The sequence below is a fragment of the Hyperoodon ampullatus genome (assembly GCF_949752795.1).
Source record: "Hyperoodon ampullatus genome assembly, chromosome: 3".
Lineage (NCBI taxonomy): Eukaryota > Metazoa > Chordata > Mammalia > Artiodactyla > Ziphiidae > Hyperoodon > Hyperoodon ampullatus.
The window spans coordinates 23,831,272-23,848,760 of NC_136916.1; the positions used below are offsets into that span (position 1 = coordinate 23,831,272).

The following is a 17,489-nucleotide window of genomic DNA, read 5'->3' on the forward strand; positions in this document are numbered from 1 at the left end:
TGAAATACCAAAATAACATCCCTACAGACAACGAAAGTACACGAGAAACACATACTCAAAAAACAGATGAAAACTGTAATGTTCTATTTGAAGATGGTCTAGAAGACATGAAAGAGCATAAATCAAAATTAGGAAAACTCAAAAGATGTAACAGAACTCAAGAAAGCAGCTATATGGTCTGACAAGGTACAATCATAGAAAACTGGGGGTGAGGAGTCATAGGATAGCATAAGCAAAAAAAAATTTTTACCTGTTTCATGAATCATGAATGACAGTTTTAATACTGTATGTGTAATCTAGGATATGGCAAATGAGTAATTATGGAATGTTCTAATTCTATCATCTTCTTTTTATCCCTGGGAACCAGAATTCTTGTTAGAGACAAAAGTATTTACTGATATAACATGAAAAGCAAAACACCTAGAGTCATGAATTTGAATTGGAAATATCTGTATAAACTCCTGAGGTCACCTATCTATTATCTGTCTGTCTAACTGTCTATGTATTCACACACATCTGTATGTATATACATGATATAGATATTTATTTAGTTATTGCCTAGAAACAATGACAACCCAGTTGTAGTAAGTACCCCAACTGCCCAGATTGTGAACTGGAAATGCCATTTCCCAAGAAGCCAAGGCTTTCTTGGAAAAGTGACTGATTCCAAGTGTGGCACAAGAATATACAAGATGAGCTAGGACACTGTGAGACACCAGGTAGGAAGGGCACCGTCAGAGACCACTAGCATCATGTCAAAAGGATTCGGAAGCCAGATTGAAGAAACCTCCACTGCCCAAAAGATGGGAAGATCTGGTTTGCAATAAGGGTAAGAATTGTAATGAAAGAAACCTAACAAATATCTTTAAATCTATGAGTTCATAATGATATACTTAAAAAAAAATAGTCACCTATGAATGACAAGGAACCAATTCATTATCTTAAAGACTAGGGAGATAAAATGAAAGAACCAAGCATTTATCCTGCTTTTGCTGTATGAACTAAATAACTAAACAGTGGATGAGGGAAAGGATTTCTTTATAAAATTATTCCAATTAAAGAATGAGATAAAAACAAAACGATAGAATATCAGTACCTTGTGACCCCAACGAATGAATAGACCTAGGCAATGAGCACTGAAACTCCTAGTATCAAAAAGAGTGAAAACCAGGGACTTCCCTGGTGTCACAGTGGTTAAGAATCCGCCTGCCAATCCCACCCCTCTAGGTGGTGACCACCTAGAGGGGTGGGATAGGGAGGGTGGGGGGGAGACACAAGAGGGAGGGGATATGGGAATATATGTATATGTATAGCTGAGTCACTTTGTTATACAGCAGAAACTAACACAACATTGTAAAGCAATTATACTCCAATAAAGATGTTAAAAAAAAAAAGAATCCACCTGCCAATGCAGGGCACACAGGTTCGATCCCTGGTCCAGAAAGATCCCACATGGATCACTGGTCCGGGAAGATCCCACATGCCACAGAGCAACTAAGCCCCTGCGCCACAACTACTGAGCCTGCGCTCTAGAGCCCGCGAGCCACAGGTACTGAGCCCGCGTGCCACAACTGCTGAAGCCCGCGCACCTAGAGCCCATGCTCTGCAAAAAGAGAAGCCACCGCAATGAGAAGCCCGAGCTCCACAACAAAGAGTAGCCCCCGCTCGCTGCAACTAGAGAAAGCCTGTGTGCAGCAATGAAGACCCAACACAGCCAAAGAAAAAAAAGAGTAAAAACCAGACATTATTTGCCTCCTGATGAAGGAAAATGACCCTGCATCTATCTTGCCAGAGGTACTGACCAATCCTCAGATTCTTGCTGCCAATTTCCAAGAAACACATTGTGTTGCACCATGAGTACACAGTCAGCAAAATCCAGACTGGGAAATACTGTAAGTCCAACCATCCAGGTTCCTCTACGAATACATTGTAAGGAAAAAAAGGGATTTGGTGGGGGCAGGGAACTACAGGGAGGACCTGTAAATTAAAAGAAACTTTAAAAGACATGTGAAGTAAAAAGAGGGGCTATGAAAAGAAATTAAAGTATCTAGAGATACATGTTTGACTGACAGAACTATAAAGAAAAGCAAAGCAGTAATGTGCTATAAAGTGAGGACAGTGGAGGGAGGGAAGAGGGGCTGGGCATGTGGAGGGCTCTGGGGTGGCTGGTAAAGTTTTATGCATTGAACTGGGAGATGGTTAAAAGGTATTTTCTTTATAATAATTCACTAAGCTATACCCACCCCCCCAGAAAAAAACAGATCAGTAAGGATAAAAATTTCCTTTAAGTCAACCAATTAGGCAGTACTTGGGATCTCACTGAGAGCTGCTTCAAGAAAAGGATGGAGGGAGAAGTCAGATGGCAGTAGCTTGAGAAATAAATGGTAGGGAGTGAAATAGACACATATCCTTGAGTCTAAGGAGTCAAAACACTTCCTATTAAACGATCTAGAAGGATTCATACTTTAAACAAGGTTATTCATGGTGAATGGGAGTATGAGGAAAATAACGAGGACCTTTCGTTTTATACTGAACATACTTAGGCAATATTTCTTTTTGTTTTTTCAACATGCTTGTGTTACTTTTGTTAATTATTTTGAACCTGTAAATGTTTATCTTTTAAAAGAGCGTCATAGTGACTTTCCTGGTGGTTCAGTGGTTAAGACTCCATGCTCCCAATGCAGGGGACCCGGGTTCAATCACTGGTCAGGGAACTAGATACCACATGCCGAAACTAAGATCCCGCATGCGGCCACAAAAGTCCTGCGTGCCGCAAGTAAGATCCAGCACAGTCAAATAAATAAATAGAACTTCCCTGGCGGCGCAGTGGTTAAGAATCTGCCTGCCAATTCAGAGGACACGGGTTCGATCCCTGGCCCAGAAGATCCCACATGCTGCGGAGCAACTAAGCCCGTGCGCCACAGCTACTGAGCCTGCGCTCTAGGGCCCGTGAGCCACAACTACTGAGCCCCCATGTCACAACTTCTGAAGCCCGGGTGCCTAGAGCTCCACAATGAAGAGCAGCCCCGCTCGCTGCAACTAGAGAAAACCCGCGCGCAGCAACGAAGACCCAACGCAGCGAAATAAAATAAAATATCAATATAAATAATAAAGAATAAATATTTTTTTAAAAAACTACACACAAAACAATATTTACTAAATAAATAAATAAACAAACAAATAAATAAAAGAGCTTCATAATATAAGCCCTGGGGGAGAAGAGACAAATTGAGAAGAATTTCAAATAGTTTCTGGAGAGGAGTTTAATTTGAAGGTGGAAATACTCCACCTTCAAAGAGGGGGCGTGTAACTCCCCGCTCCTTAACTGTGGGCTATGTGTAAGGAATTTTTTCCAAAGATGACAGTGTGGGAAGCAGGAAAGAGGGTATCTTTACAGTGGAGAAACCTGAGAAACACTACCTCGGCCAGGTGACCAAGGTCAACATCAATACTGATCAATCACGTTGATAGGATGTTCCCCTAATATGTGATGAAAATAGCACTTTACTTCTGTGGTCTTCCTCCCCCAAAACTCATAACTCCAGTCCGATCATGAGAAAAGCCTCAGACAAATTCCAACAGAAGGGCATCTATAATATATCTGACCAATACTTCTCAAAACTGTCAAGGTCATCAGAAACAGGGAAAGTGAGAAACTGTCACAGCCAACAGGAGCCTAAGACAGGACAACTAAAGTAATGAGTATCCTGGATGAGATACTGGAACAGAAAAAGGATATTAGGTAAAAACTAAAAATAATGGGCTTTAGTTAATAATAATGTATTGACGTTGGTTCATTAACTATAACAAACATCCCATACTAAATATAACATACTAACACTACGGGAAACTGGGTACAGGATATAAGGGGACCCTCTGTACTATATTCTCAATTTTTCTGTAAACCTGAAACTAAAAAATAAAGTTAATTTAAAATATTTTAGAAATAAAAGCCCTAAAAGTAGCAACATCACAGTATCTTTACCAAGTTTGCTAGGTTGAGGTTGGTAAGTTTCTGCAATAAATAAAGCAGAATAAATGGTTTCTACTTATTTTTTCTTTCTCAAATATTATGGACAGATCAACAGACCACCTGAACACTACTGAACACACTCTGAGAACCAAACAATGACTTTGGCAGAGAATGCTATTTTTCACGCATTCCTCAGCACAACAAAACAGGGAAGAAAAATGTGTTACTGCTGTGAATATGAAAATACGTATGACAGGCTGGTGGGAGAATGTTCTTGGTAAAACACACTGGGTACCGGCCATCAGAACTGTAACAGTCTACACAAGACGTGCATTTATAAAATACTTCAAAGAGGTCTCACTTGTAAACATTTAATCAGATACAACGGGCAGGAATGCCTTCTACTTCATCTCCTCCCACACCATCTTCACAGGGCTGACAATCAGAGAGCTCCTCCATCAAGCACGCACCCTAGCCCAGCTGTTAAGTTTGTGTTCCCTCAGCCCTTAAGCATGTGATTAACATTGTTTTAGATTTATTCTTATTGTCAAGTGACTTCACAAATGTATATTGTCTTTCAAGTGAAAAGGAAATTCCTCAAGAGTGAGGAAGCAGGACTTCCCAGGTGGTACAGTGGTTAAGAATCCGCCTGCCAACACAGGGGACACAGGTTAGAGCCCTGGTTCGGGAAGGTCCCACATGTTGCGGAGCAACTAAGCCTGTGCGCCACACTACTGAGCCCCCATGCCACACCTACTTACTGAAGTCCACATGCCTAGAGCCCGTGCTCTGCAACAACAGAAGCCACTGCAATGAGAAGCCTGCACACTGCAACGAAGAGTAGCCCCCGCTCACTGCAACTAGAGAAAGCCTGCGCACAGCAACAAAGACCCAACACAGCCCAAAATGAATAAATAAATAAATTTTATAATAATATAATAATAATATAATAATTATTATATTATATAATTATAATATAATATATAATATAATAATAATATATAATAATAATAAATTTTTAAAAAGAGGAAGAGAGATGGGACATTCATTGTTACGTGTCCTGTGCGTTCAGCACCGTACTATTCTATACAAATGTCTTATAAAATCTCTCACTTAGGGGCTTCCCTGGTGGCGCAGTGGTTGAGAGTCCGCCTGCCGATGCAGGGGACACGGGTTCGTGCCCCGGTTTGGGAAGATCCCACATGCCGCGGAGCGGCTGGGTCCGTGCGCCATGGCCGCTGAGCCTGTGCATCCGGAGCCTGTGCTCTGCAACGGGAGAGGCCACAGCAGTGAGAAGCCCGCGTACCACAAAAAAAAAAAAAAAAAAAAATCTCTCACTTAGTGCTCACCATCACTCATGTGGCAGGTATTATACCTATCCTATGGATGATGGATATGACGTTCGGAAAAGTAAAGTGACTTGGTGAGACTGTAAACTCAGTAACTAGTTGAGTCACGTCTGAACAGCTCCACGAAGTCCAAGCTTCTTCTACTACAGCCCGCTGCTCCTTCAGGCCTTCTAGGCTTCCACCCCCACCAGACGACTTAGACTGCTGTGCGTGGAGAAGATGTTCACACGCTTTTTTGACGAGAACCAGGTCAAAGGATTGATAAGAGGGTAGTGCCATGACAGTACTTTGCGAACAAAATGTTATGACCAAAGTCTGACCATGTCCGTGGCTCTTACGAAAATAAAAACAAAATAAAAAGCTTGGTGAACAGGTGTTATTATCAAAGCTGTTCACGTCTGTACCACACTGTGCACCACTAACCAGAATACTAGATACTTTCTAACATGCTGTGCCTGTGGAAAAAAAGATGTCAGGTTGTAAATGATTTATTAAGTTGACTTGTGTGGCTATATTAAAAAATGGTAACCACAGGACTGTATTTTATGTGCTTTTCCATGAATAAGGGGAGAAGTTTTTGACAAGCATCTTATTGCACTGCCTATCATTACTACATCCTTCTGAACCATACGCATATCGTATGAATCAGCAATACCTCTGCTCCTTAGAAAATCCCTAAGTGTTAGCTGAAAAGAGAAGTAGTCAAGGCTTACATTATTCTCCTCTTAAAATGTTTATAATTTTTATTGAAGAAAACTTGAAATAAGATTCTTCTTTTGCTTCAAATAATCCAGAAGAGGAACTGAAAAATTTACTACTGGAATTTCAGACAGAAGTCACTAGCTAAAATCACTGAATTCTTTTTCATACTTCCTTCACTACCCAGCAAAGATCTACTACTATCTCAGTTACATTTCCTTGGCAGTATTTAAACATGATAACTGTATCACTTGGAGAGAACTTCACTGTGCCATAAAAATGAAACAAAAGGGCTAAGCATAGATTATAATCAAAGTCCTAGCCTTGGTTTTGAGTAATGAGTTCATTAGGGCTTATTACATTATTAAAAGTAATTAAATAACTCTCTAAATGAATAAATGCAGGCCATGCATGGACCAGAGATGAACCTGTGCGTGAACCAGGAAGTGAGATTAATCAAATATGAATTCAAATTTTCAAAAAGACTAGAAAAAAATTAAACAATATAACTATTAAACAGGATGTGTAACAAGAGACAGAATGAAATGAAAACTACAAAACAGATTTAGAAAGCTCCAAAGCACACTGAGAAAATGGACTCAAACTTTCTACATGAGGAAGATAGTAGTTCCGACTGAATCACACGCCAACTGATAACGAACCTAAGTCTTGGCCATTACACATTACCACTGTCTAACCCACTGACATAAAACTAATATCCTTCTGAGATCACTGATGTGCCAGTTATATTCAGTGCCTTTCCTTTAGTTTCCTCCTACGTAACGCCTTCAGTTTCCCCCCCAGCATTTGATTACCATTCATGTTTTCTTAGCACAATTCCAAATTTTGTGTAATTCTAAGTGGCCTTTCAGCTAAAAATTTCAGAGCCATACAAAGATTATTCTTAAAGAACAAGAGGACAGATCACGGACTGACTTAGCACTACTTTCATGAAGAGGCCCAGGATGCTGAATAAATCACATCCAATGACAACAGCAAAGAAGGACATTCCAGGCCTACTTGACAGTCATGACCAGTTTATACGAGAAAATGGAGTTCTTTTCAATACAGCTACTACCAGGCCTCCGCCCAAGAAACCCTCCTTTGATAATTTTAATATTGAAACGTATTTGTTATATTTTTAAAGTAAATAAATATACGCTTAGAGATGCTGTAACAAATATAAGTTTCTAAGATCAAAAACACTGACATTGGGGAATGAAGGGTTTAAAGAGAACGACTTTACATAGGGAGCTACAAACAGATTTCCTCCAAGGTAATAAAGGCTACAAATACAAATAAATTCAAAGGTGGGGAGGAGACAGATTTTTAGCAGCTACTAAGGAAAGCTGGGGATGACCGAGATGCATATGGAGATTTCCAGGTCCTGCTGTTCATGTACCATTAGGCCAGAAAAGGAGAAACAAGGAACCTCTACAGGCAAGATTCTATAAACAACGTTTACTTGAATTGAGTTCAAGAACATTTACTGAAGGCGCCCTTTGTATCACATTTACTGGTGAAACTGATTGCTGCCTTCAGTCAGGATTAGATCTCTAAGAACTTTAAGAAGAAAAGTGCTAAGCTGTCAAGCAGAGTCTTTTTCTAAGGAACTCAAACCAGAAAGCTATGACAACTTTCCAAAAGGTTACAGCGAGTTCTTTCCACACCCATGGTGCCTATCACCAAGCACGAACACAGTACTTCACCTCAGCACATTTGATTACAGCACCAGCACTGTTCAGTAGAGCCCACTGCCCTGAGATCCAGAGTGTCTGATGGCCACGCACCAAGCCAGGATAAATCTCTACAATTTAGGGCCAGTGTTCATCCAGTTTTTCAGATGAGGAAACACTGACACACAGATTGTAAAACAACTTCTTTCATGTCTAAAGCTAGTCTCTGAAACAAGTAAGTAACACTTCAAAATGCTATTAAAGTGCAATTGGAGATTAGAAGAAATGAACCACAAGAAACTGGGGCCCTCAGGAATTGCTGGTGGGAAGGAAAAATGGTGCAGCCACTGTGGAAACAGTATAGCTGTTCCTCAAACAATTAAATATAGAATTACCATATGATACAGCAATTCCTCTTCTGAGTACAGATCCCAAAGAACTGAAAAGCAGGGAATCAGGTATTTGCAACGTTCATAGCAGTATTATTTGCAACACCCAAAAGGTAGAAACAACCCAAGTATCCATCAACAAGTGAAAAGGTAAACAAAATGTGGTTTAATACGCACAATGAGGTATCATTCCGCCTTAAAAAGGAGAGAAAGTCTGACACCTGCTATAACATAGATGAATCTTGAAGACATTATGCTAAGTGAAGTAAGCCAGACACAAGATAAGTAAGATTCCACTTATATGAAGTACTTAGAGTAGTCAAATTGATAGACAGAAAATAGGATGATAGCTGCCAGGGGCTAAGAGGATGAGGAGTTATTGTTTAATGGTTACAGAGTCAGAGGTTAAAAAGTTCTGGAGATGAACAGTGGTGTTGGTAGCATAACAATGTGAATGTACTTAATACCACTGAACTGTACATCAATAAAAAGGTTAGAAAGTTATTTCTGCCATCATTGGCATTATCCTGAAGCACATCTATGGCTTTAGAATTTTAAAAAATAAAGAAATTTCAGCTTTTCCATTTTTTAACAAGAAAAAATATCCTGTACCTGCGTTAAAGACCACAAATTACTATATATCTCTTTAGAATCTTAGTGAACCTAAATGATTAACATGTAAAATCATGCAGGAAAAAAGGAACTCTGCATGGATTGACTACTGTGCCTGATTAGGTATTATTTTACAGTAAAAATTCTATATGACCAAACATAAACATTTCTACTCATCATAAAAATGCAGATAGCACGCTCTCACTGCTGATGGCCCAGATTCAATCCTTGGTCAGGGAACTAAGATCCCACAAGCCACACAGCGTGGCCAAAAAAAAAAACAACAGATAAATAGATAAATCTGCATAATAGTAGTGAATGTTCACTCACTCACTGTTTCCAGTATTATCCAACTCACATTTATAATAAGGGGGAAGGGGGAGAGCTACCCCAATTTTCTTTATGTTTCAAAGGCTTTCTCATTTACTTAATATCCCATTCTCATACAATACATCTTTGACAGACTTCTCTCTGTGGTCACATTCTGTTCTCCCCTACTTAAAATTTACAAAGGAAATCAAACCCTCATCAGACATACCCTTGATTCCATGGCTCTGCCTGGTGAGGCCCGCTGCAAGTTTGTTGGCTTAAAGGTTAGAATAATTTGTAAGTAGTATTACAATATTTTTACTCCATTTCTAGAATTTATATGTTAGCATAACTTTTTATGTAATTCAGTTAGGAAACCAAAGAAGATTAAAAACCCGTTAAAATAGTTACAAATATATGAGCAAGAAACAAACAAAAAACCCCACAAACCTTCTTGAGAAGACACAATGGGTGGCATGTAATCAGGGATGTATTCTTTTCTTTCCTCTGCATCTTTACTTCCGGGTTGAGGAAACTGAAGTACGTTGTTCTTGCTAACAGGAAATGAAGGAATTTGATGTGGGAAAGTGACAGGTTCAATGTTGTGGATATAGTCTTCTAGTTCATGAAGACTAACCCCCATAAGTTGGAAAGCTTCACCAACATCATCCAAAATTGGGTCTGTCCGGCCATCTGAAACAAAGTCAAAAGCAAAGCAAATTATTGTAAGCAAATTCCATGAATATTTTTTAAAATATTAAGAAAAAAGTATTAGGTAAATATGCAGCTCAGAATCAAATATACTATATACTTAAGACTCAGTTACTGGAAAAAATTGAATAGATTTTCAATAGAATATCATATTGTTTAAATATTAGAAAGTTGACTCTGAAAGTCAATTTTAAATATGATCTGACAACCAACCAGAACACCACAGACAATTCATACTAACAATCAGCCAGTACAGAACTAATGTCAAAAGTAACTTATAGATGGTCAACAGCACCTGGAACAGTGGCTGACACAAAGTAAATGCCCGATAAATATTTATTATATTTTATCAAATAAGTATTGATAGAATGCTGAGCTAGGTAAATATTCATTCCATTTTCTCTACTGCTCAGTGATACAACTCTGGAAACTACAACAGTGGTTGGCATATAGTTGGCACTTCATAAACATTTGTTGAATGAATTACACCACTGAATCAATTTTTTAGATCCAAGAAAATTTGCTGAAAAGGCTTAGACCATAAAGGTAATTTACATGTAATTTTTAAATGTATTTAGAAGACACCGTATAAAATGGGTAGAGATAAAATGATAAAACGTTAGATATAGTGAGATTCTCTTTACAAAAGTTCCTCCTCTGCCTGCCCTTAGCAGAACTTAAGGTCTCTACATCTTTTAAAACTTCTATGAAAATTCCAGTTCCAGATTTCCAATAAATAGCTTATTTTTTTTAAACTATAATCTCCTATGATCACGCCAAACTCAGTTCATCTGAAATTAAATCATGATGTAAAATGGAAAAGAATAATCCAAAGTTCATAAAAATTAGACACATGTTTGCTCACACCCACACAAGGAAACTTCTGGAAGGATATACATCCAACTGTAACAGTTTATGGGGCTGAAAGCTGCAGAACAGGGGAAGGGCAGAGTTGAAGCAGGAGACTCGTTTCTAACTTCAAAGATTTTGTCGTCTGAATTTTTATACAAGTATGGGTTATTTCTTTGACGTAGAAAAAAGAGAGGATAAATAAAATGAATACTCATTCTTTCCCTTAATGACAGGCATTTCAACTCTTTGATTCTTATTAAAAGCAGTATTCTTTTCTCAATCTTAAAAATGTGGTCCTCTTGAATTCTTCCACATTTTTGCAATTTCAACCCAAGACCTTCTGGTGTTCCCCCTGCACCCTTTTGGGTCCTGGCTTTCAGAATTTTTCCTTTCTCTCTCTTCCTACTCTCACTGTCTTAGCCCAGTTTCAAGTTCTCCCCCCTGAGCCTCTCTTGCACTTAACCGACAGCACAATTGTCTTGAAGCATCACTTTCATCACACAATCCCCCTCCGTAAGAGTATGCAGTGTTTCCTACCACGTTGTAATTTCTCTCTGTTAAGTCCCTCCCTAATCTGATCTTGCTCCATTTAACATTTTCCTCTAGCACCTTCTAAATGAACTGGTTACATATGCCAAGCTGGCTGCCTCACTTACTCCCACTTGGTTATCTCAGGTTATGCTTTTCTCTACCTGGCATGCTCCTTACATTATACAACCTTGCTTCATGGCTCAACTCAAATCTCATCTTTCCAGTGAATCCTGCCCTGGAACCCAGAGTGTGCACGTGTCTTTCCTTCACCGTATTCCTTTTGCATTTACTGCCTATACCTATACTGTGCACTGCTTTCAGTGTATACACACATTATTTAATGTATAATACAATGCATACAGAAACTTCTGCTCCTGAATGCTTTGGCAGATCGTTACCTTAGGGAAATTTTCAAATGCATTATTTGTTGAATTGATAGTAACTTCTGAGACTTGCTTTAACTTTAGAGCATTTTTTAAAAAATGAACAAATCAGTTTGTTTTTATTGACATTTCGACACCCTTTTACACACCTTACGGGCAGGGATTGTGCCTAAGTAAGCCTATGTCTCCGACATGTAGCACAGAACTCAGATCATAAGTGGTGCTTAATAAACGTGTGTCAGAAAGACAAAGGAAATAAAGAAACAGAATACAAGATTGCATAGTGGTGACCTGATGTTACAGAATTCTGGTTCAAAATAAGAATAGTGTAGAGAAAAGAATATTTAAAAGTCTATGGCTAATAAGTATACCAGGAATTAGCATTTTCAAAAAGTCACCAAACCACAATGGAGAATAATGAACCCGATAATCGTATCCTCACTAAAAGCAAGAAAATCATAACAGAAATTGGTTAATTGTCGAGGTTCACATTAACACAAAACAGGGATCACCCGATGACTCTAGAATACCTGGTTGCTTGGAGTGCCAGCACCTGTCTGGTACCATGTATAAGGCAGGAACAGTACTATGTATCCAGGGTTATTCTGATTACCTAAAGGTACAGAACATCTGTCCTCATTTAGGGAACTTGGTAGCAAAAATATAACCTGGACTACGCATGCTGTAACAGTACACGCAAGCACCAGAAGGGAGGAGGGAGGGAAGAGAAGCAAAAGCAGACAGCGGTGTGCTGGTGGTGTACTTTTAAAATCAAGATGAATGAGAGCTACTCAGCAGTTCCAAATTCAGATTAGAAGTATCCATGAAATCAAGCTGTCTAAAAAAATACACATTTTTAAAACTCAAAAGGTGAAATGACTAAATAGTTATTATGGTGGTGGATTATCAGTTCACTTATTTATTCAACAAATATTTCCTGGGTGCCTATTCTATTATGGCACTGTACTAAGTTACAGAATATAAATATAATATAATAAATTTGTCTCCTGGGGAGGAGAGAGGGGAGAGTGAGAGATATACATAGATGATTACAAAACAAGGTGTTCAATAACATAGCAGAAATATGCACAGAATTATGAGAACAGATATCACGAGTTTGCTAAAGCAAGTGATAAGTAAATCTCAAACTAGAAGTCATACTACTGGTGGACCAGGGTGCGAAGGACATGCTAGGAAACAGCATGCATGCAGGAATGGAGGCTTAAAGTGTTTCGGAAAAGGCAGGTAGCTCAGCACAGTTGCAGATTTAGGATGACAGAATGGCAGAAGATAAGAAAAATACTAGCTCACAAAGGGAAGTGTGTGCTGCTTGAGAGCTTAGATTTTTCAGCCTGTAACCAACTGAAATATTTTTAAGAATGACAAAACCAGATTTGCATGATGGAGAGATTAACAGATTATTCTGGCAGCACTATGGCACTGGAATGGAATTTGGGGCCTAAGAAGTAAAGTGTATTCATGGGTCTCAACTTGTCAGTGGAGCAACCTCTTTAACAAAAAATATCCTATGAAACACTTCACCCAGTTTTCCAGCTTAACACCTGAAAAATAATGCCCCAAAACTTAAATGAGGGGTAGTTCCCCCTCCACACACACAGACTTCCCATCAATGAGATGATGTGCTGCTTCTACTAAATATTCCAACTTAGTAAATGCCACCAGCTATACATACTACCAGACATTCGCGTAAAAACCATGTACTGTAGCCCAGATTACCTGGGGAGCCTTGTAAATTGCCGACGATCCCTCTACCACACTTTGATAACCACTGACACAAAAATATAGAAGAGGAAATCAATGGGCGGCTGAGACGTAAGCCACAGGTAATCTAAGTGAAACTGACCAAGTCGGCCTTGGGAAGGAGTAAGCAGAGATGCTGTCTATGAAACGAACACATACAGAAAGAAGAGGCAGTGTCCCTAACGGAGCAGAGCTGTCAACGAGTATGTGTTGTCAGGAGCTGAAGAATGGCCAGGCTTGTAAGAAACGGCCGGTAGACGGAGCGCCTGTGACAACTAGTTGTAGTAGTTTGCGGGCAAGGGAGGAAAAGGACCAAAGTAACAGAGGCTGTAAGACATTCTGGAGATGGTTCTACACGCAGCCAAAAGTAGACGATGATTAAGACCGATGATCAGATCACAGAGGAGGGCAGAGGCTGTGGAGCTGGGAGCGGGGACAGGGCTCGGGCTACGGGCGGGATAAGTTAGCGGCTGACGAAGAGGGACCAAAGGGATGACTCGAGTTTCCAGGGACAGTGGAAGAGAAGGGGCGTCAGGGGCCGAGAAGACACCCAGTCGCGGAGTGGGGGTGAAGGACCAACACCTCCTGGACGCCGGTAGAGCGAAGGGGAACGCGGAGGTGTCACCCGTGACTGGCCAGAGGCAGCCCTCCCGCACCCAGCCCGGTACTCACACAGCTCAGAGTACCGGTGGCAGCCCCGTCCCAGCTGCTGCAGGTAGCGCTGCAGCACGTCCGTGAGGAGGTGGCAGGCGCTGAGTTGCACCGAGTCCCAGCCCAGCGCCTGGCAGATCTGCGCCACCGAGACCCTCAACAACGACCTGGAGTAACTCTCGCACATCCCGCTCCGTGGACTCCACCGCAGTCCTTGCTGCCACTTCTCTCCACCCCCGCCGCCTAACCTTAGAAGAGCCCCTGATTCATCCTCTGGGGCCCCCGCGGCGGGGAAATCGTCCCCCCCGACCCCCGGCGACCACCTCAAAGCCTCAGCAGCACGGAGCGCGCCAGCCTGAGAGCCGCCATTTTGGACTCGCTCCGCCTCCCGTTGGATGGTCGCCGGGGGGAGGCAGCACTAGCCGAGTGCGGAGCGCGCCGATGAGGAAGCTCCGCCCCGTTGGAGCAGAGCGATGGTCCCGGTATCGACTCTCGGGCCTGGAAGGATGCAGGAAACGGCAGCTCGGAGCGCCGGTGGAGGATGCGCCCGAGGAGGCAGGTGCTTGGGGCCTTCCCGGGGTGCTCGCTCGCAGATGAAGGAGGAGGGGACGTCAGTGGTTCAGGGGCCGAAGAGCGAGCCGGGATATGAAACTGAAATGCGGGTGTTAGAGGAGAGTGGGAACCTGAGAGGCTGTGAGTGCAGGGGTGGTATTTGGGGCGTGGAAACTTCAGGACTCTCCCAGACTTGGATCTAATCCTTTGCTTGCCTCTGCTAAAAAAAAAGAGCTGCATACCATTGTATAGATTAAATCAGGTCCAAGCTGTTAAGCATGCCATTCAAAACTTTTCACAATAGGGCGGGGTGCAGGGTGTGGCCAGCGTGGCACTGACCTCCGGGCAAAATTTACGGGGGCAGCAGAAAACGTAATCAAGATCAATAATATTTTAATACAATTTTTAAAAAATCCGACCACTGCCCCCGAATTCCGGCCTCACTCTCTCCTTTCTAATCCCAGCCCTGGTTTCAATAAAACTTTATTTACAAAAACGGGTGGCATGCTTGTGGGCAAGAGTTTGCCGATGTGCCCTTCACCAGCCTCTGGGATCTGTCAAAGGAAGAAAGGACTCAGTTGCCTGCGGAAAGGCCTTAACTCAGTGAAACAGTCTGTGTATGGAGAACTGTTGCCTGCCCCAGTCTTCTCGCTCCAGCCAAGTGTTGCCAGATCTTAACCAGATGCGGGACACCGAGATTTTGTGATCAATAGCTCGATCAATATTTTTAACTATTGGAAATACATTTTTAAAGTTTTAGTTTGCAAGCCAAACTAATCCCACGGTTAAGCCAGATTCAGCCTATGGGTAGCCAGGTTGCAGTGGCTCACCTACTCAGTTTATCCTTTTGTGCTTGTTTCTTCTAAAAGCTTCTGGAGTGTTCCTACCTTCCCCTCCTCTCTCTCCTGTGTTCCCCTCTTCTTGCACCTATCACAGTGCATTTAGTATTTGAGTTTACATACCTCTCCAATAAACTATGAGTTGCTGCATGGCTCTACGTTTTCTTTATACGGACCATTCCAGAACTTTGAACATAATATTCAATTTTTTTGAAGTCCCAGAAACCCAGTAGAATGGAAAATATGATTCTTCCACTAAATGACAATCTGTAGACAAGGAGCAAGATACTAGGTGGCAGGGTGCCTATAATATTTTCTCCACTGACACTTCTGTCCCCAAGATTATCAGGGACCTTCTAGGTGCTAAATCTGGGGGACACTTTTCAGTCCTAGACTTGCTTGACCATTTTGTAGCCATTTGATAATGTTGAACACTACCTTAATTTTGAAACTCTTGTACCTTGGATCTCACAACACCCTGCTCTCTTCTGTTCCAATACTTCTGGAGGCTCCTTTTACATCTCTTATATTGCCTCTGTGTGTGTGTTTTACCCCTTAATCTTTTATTTTGGAAAATTTCAAACCTACAGAAAAGTTGAAACAAGTATAAACACAGGTACACACTTCACCTAGATTCACCAATTGTTAATATTGACTATTTTGCCACATTTACTATGTATACATACACACACACACGCACAAACCTTTTGTTTTTTTTTTCAGAACAGTTTGAAAATAAGTTGCAAACTTCGTAACATTTAACCCGGGAACAATTCAGCATGTATATCCCCAGACAAGGACATTCCCCTACATAACCAAGTGTCGCAGATTCAGTTCTCCAGTTCTGAGGTGGAGATCAACCTGCAGGTTTATTGAGTGCTGCTGAGATCCACACCTGTGCAAGGGAAGGGGGTTGCACTGCATTTTCAAGGAGGGCCTCAGGCAATCCCATAGGGAGCTCTAACTCGGGGATGGCCTATCACCTCAGTCCTGAGTTGGGACAAGGGGGCTGGACCTTTATATTCCCTTGTTGGTAAGTCATTGCCTGAGGGCTTCCCTGGAAAGGGTGTGTGATCTCGGGCAAAGGAGCTGAGCACAGCTGGGGCAATTCCACAGAACACTGAAGCCTTTAATCCTGAGCAGTGCGTTATGGTAGTCCTTACTGTTTTAGTTCCTTCTGGCTGCCATAACTCAGACGGGGTAACTTAACAACAGACATTTATTTCTCACAGTTCTGGAGGCTGGAAGTCTGAGATCAGGGTGCAGCACGGTCATGTGAGGGCCCTCTCCTGGGGCACAGATTTCTCAGGTTGTATCCTCACAAGGTGGGAGGGGCTCGGGAGCTCTGTGGGATCTCTTTTATTTAAAGCATTAATCCCATTAATAAGGGCTTCACCCTCATTACCTGATTGCTTCCCAATCAGGTAATAACACTGTCACATTGGGCATCAGTTATTATTTATAAAATATTGGCTATATTCTCTGTGCTGTATATTACATCCTTGTATCTTATTTTATACCTAGTAGTTTGTACCTCTGAATCCCTTTTCCCTATCTTGCCCCTCCCCCAACCCCTGCATTCTTTAGGTCTTTAAGGGTGCCCTGATTTCTGCCTCCCCCTCCCTGCTGCACCTTCCCCAAGCTGGAGGGCCAATCTCAAAAGTTTGTGCTCAGCCTTCCCACTGCCACAGTTCTTACCCCAGAGGCCAAGGAACCAGCGTGGGGATTGTCCCAACTTCCCCATATGTGTGTTCTACTTACATTCAGGAATCAGGGAATTGAGCCTGAGTGGGTCCATCAACCCGGGGAACCCAGTGTGAGCTGGACCTGGGCCAAGACTCCGTTTATTAGTTGGCCTCCTGTGACCCCACTCTAACTGGGGGCCCACAATGACTCATTTTCTGGTCTCTGTCTCAGTGCAGAGAATGGGTCTTCTAGGTGAGGACTGTGGGCCCCAGTGCAGCAATGGCATCACTTTTTATTCAGCTGGTGTTGGCAGGGGCTCAGAACTGCAGTTTTCAAACTTAACTTAGAGTTTCCAGTGATAACAATAATAATAATGTTTCTGAAAGTTGCAAATATCTCATATTAAATAGTAAGAGAAACAAATGTTCATTAAAGGACAAATTATTAGAAAAAAGAAGTTGTAACAATGGAAACTCAACCTTGGAATATTAAAGTTAGCATTTCTAGCACTTCAGA

General features: G+C 41.5%; 1 protein-coding gene across 1 annotated transcript in view; it reads right to left on the bottom strand.

Annotated features, from left to right (window-relative positions):
- The window catches only part of TAF3 (TATA-box binding protein associated factor 3), a 146,623-nt gene extending 137,023 nt beyond the window's left edge, over positions 1 to 9,600 (bottom strand). Inside the window, exon 1 of the mRNA XM_079701278.1 lies at positions 9,458 to 9,600. Within this exon, the coding sequence (XP_079557404.1) occupies positions 9,458 to 9,485 (28 nt within the window). The 5' untranslated portion in view covers positions 9,486 to 9,600. The remainder of the gene's footprint in view (positions 1 to 9,457) is intronic.
- Between the last annotated feature and the right edge of the window lie 7,889 nt (positions 9,601 to 17,489).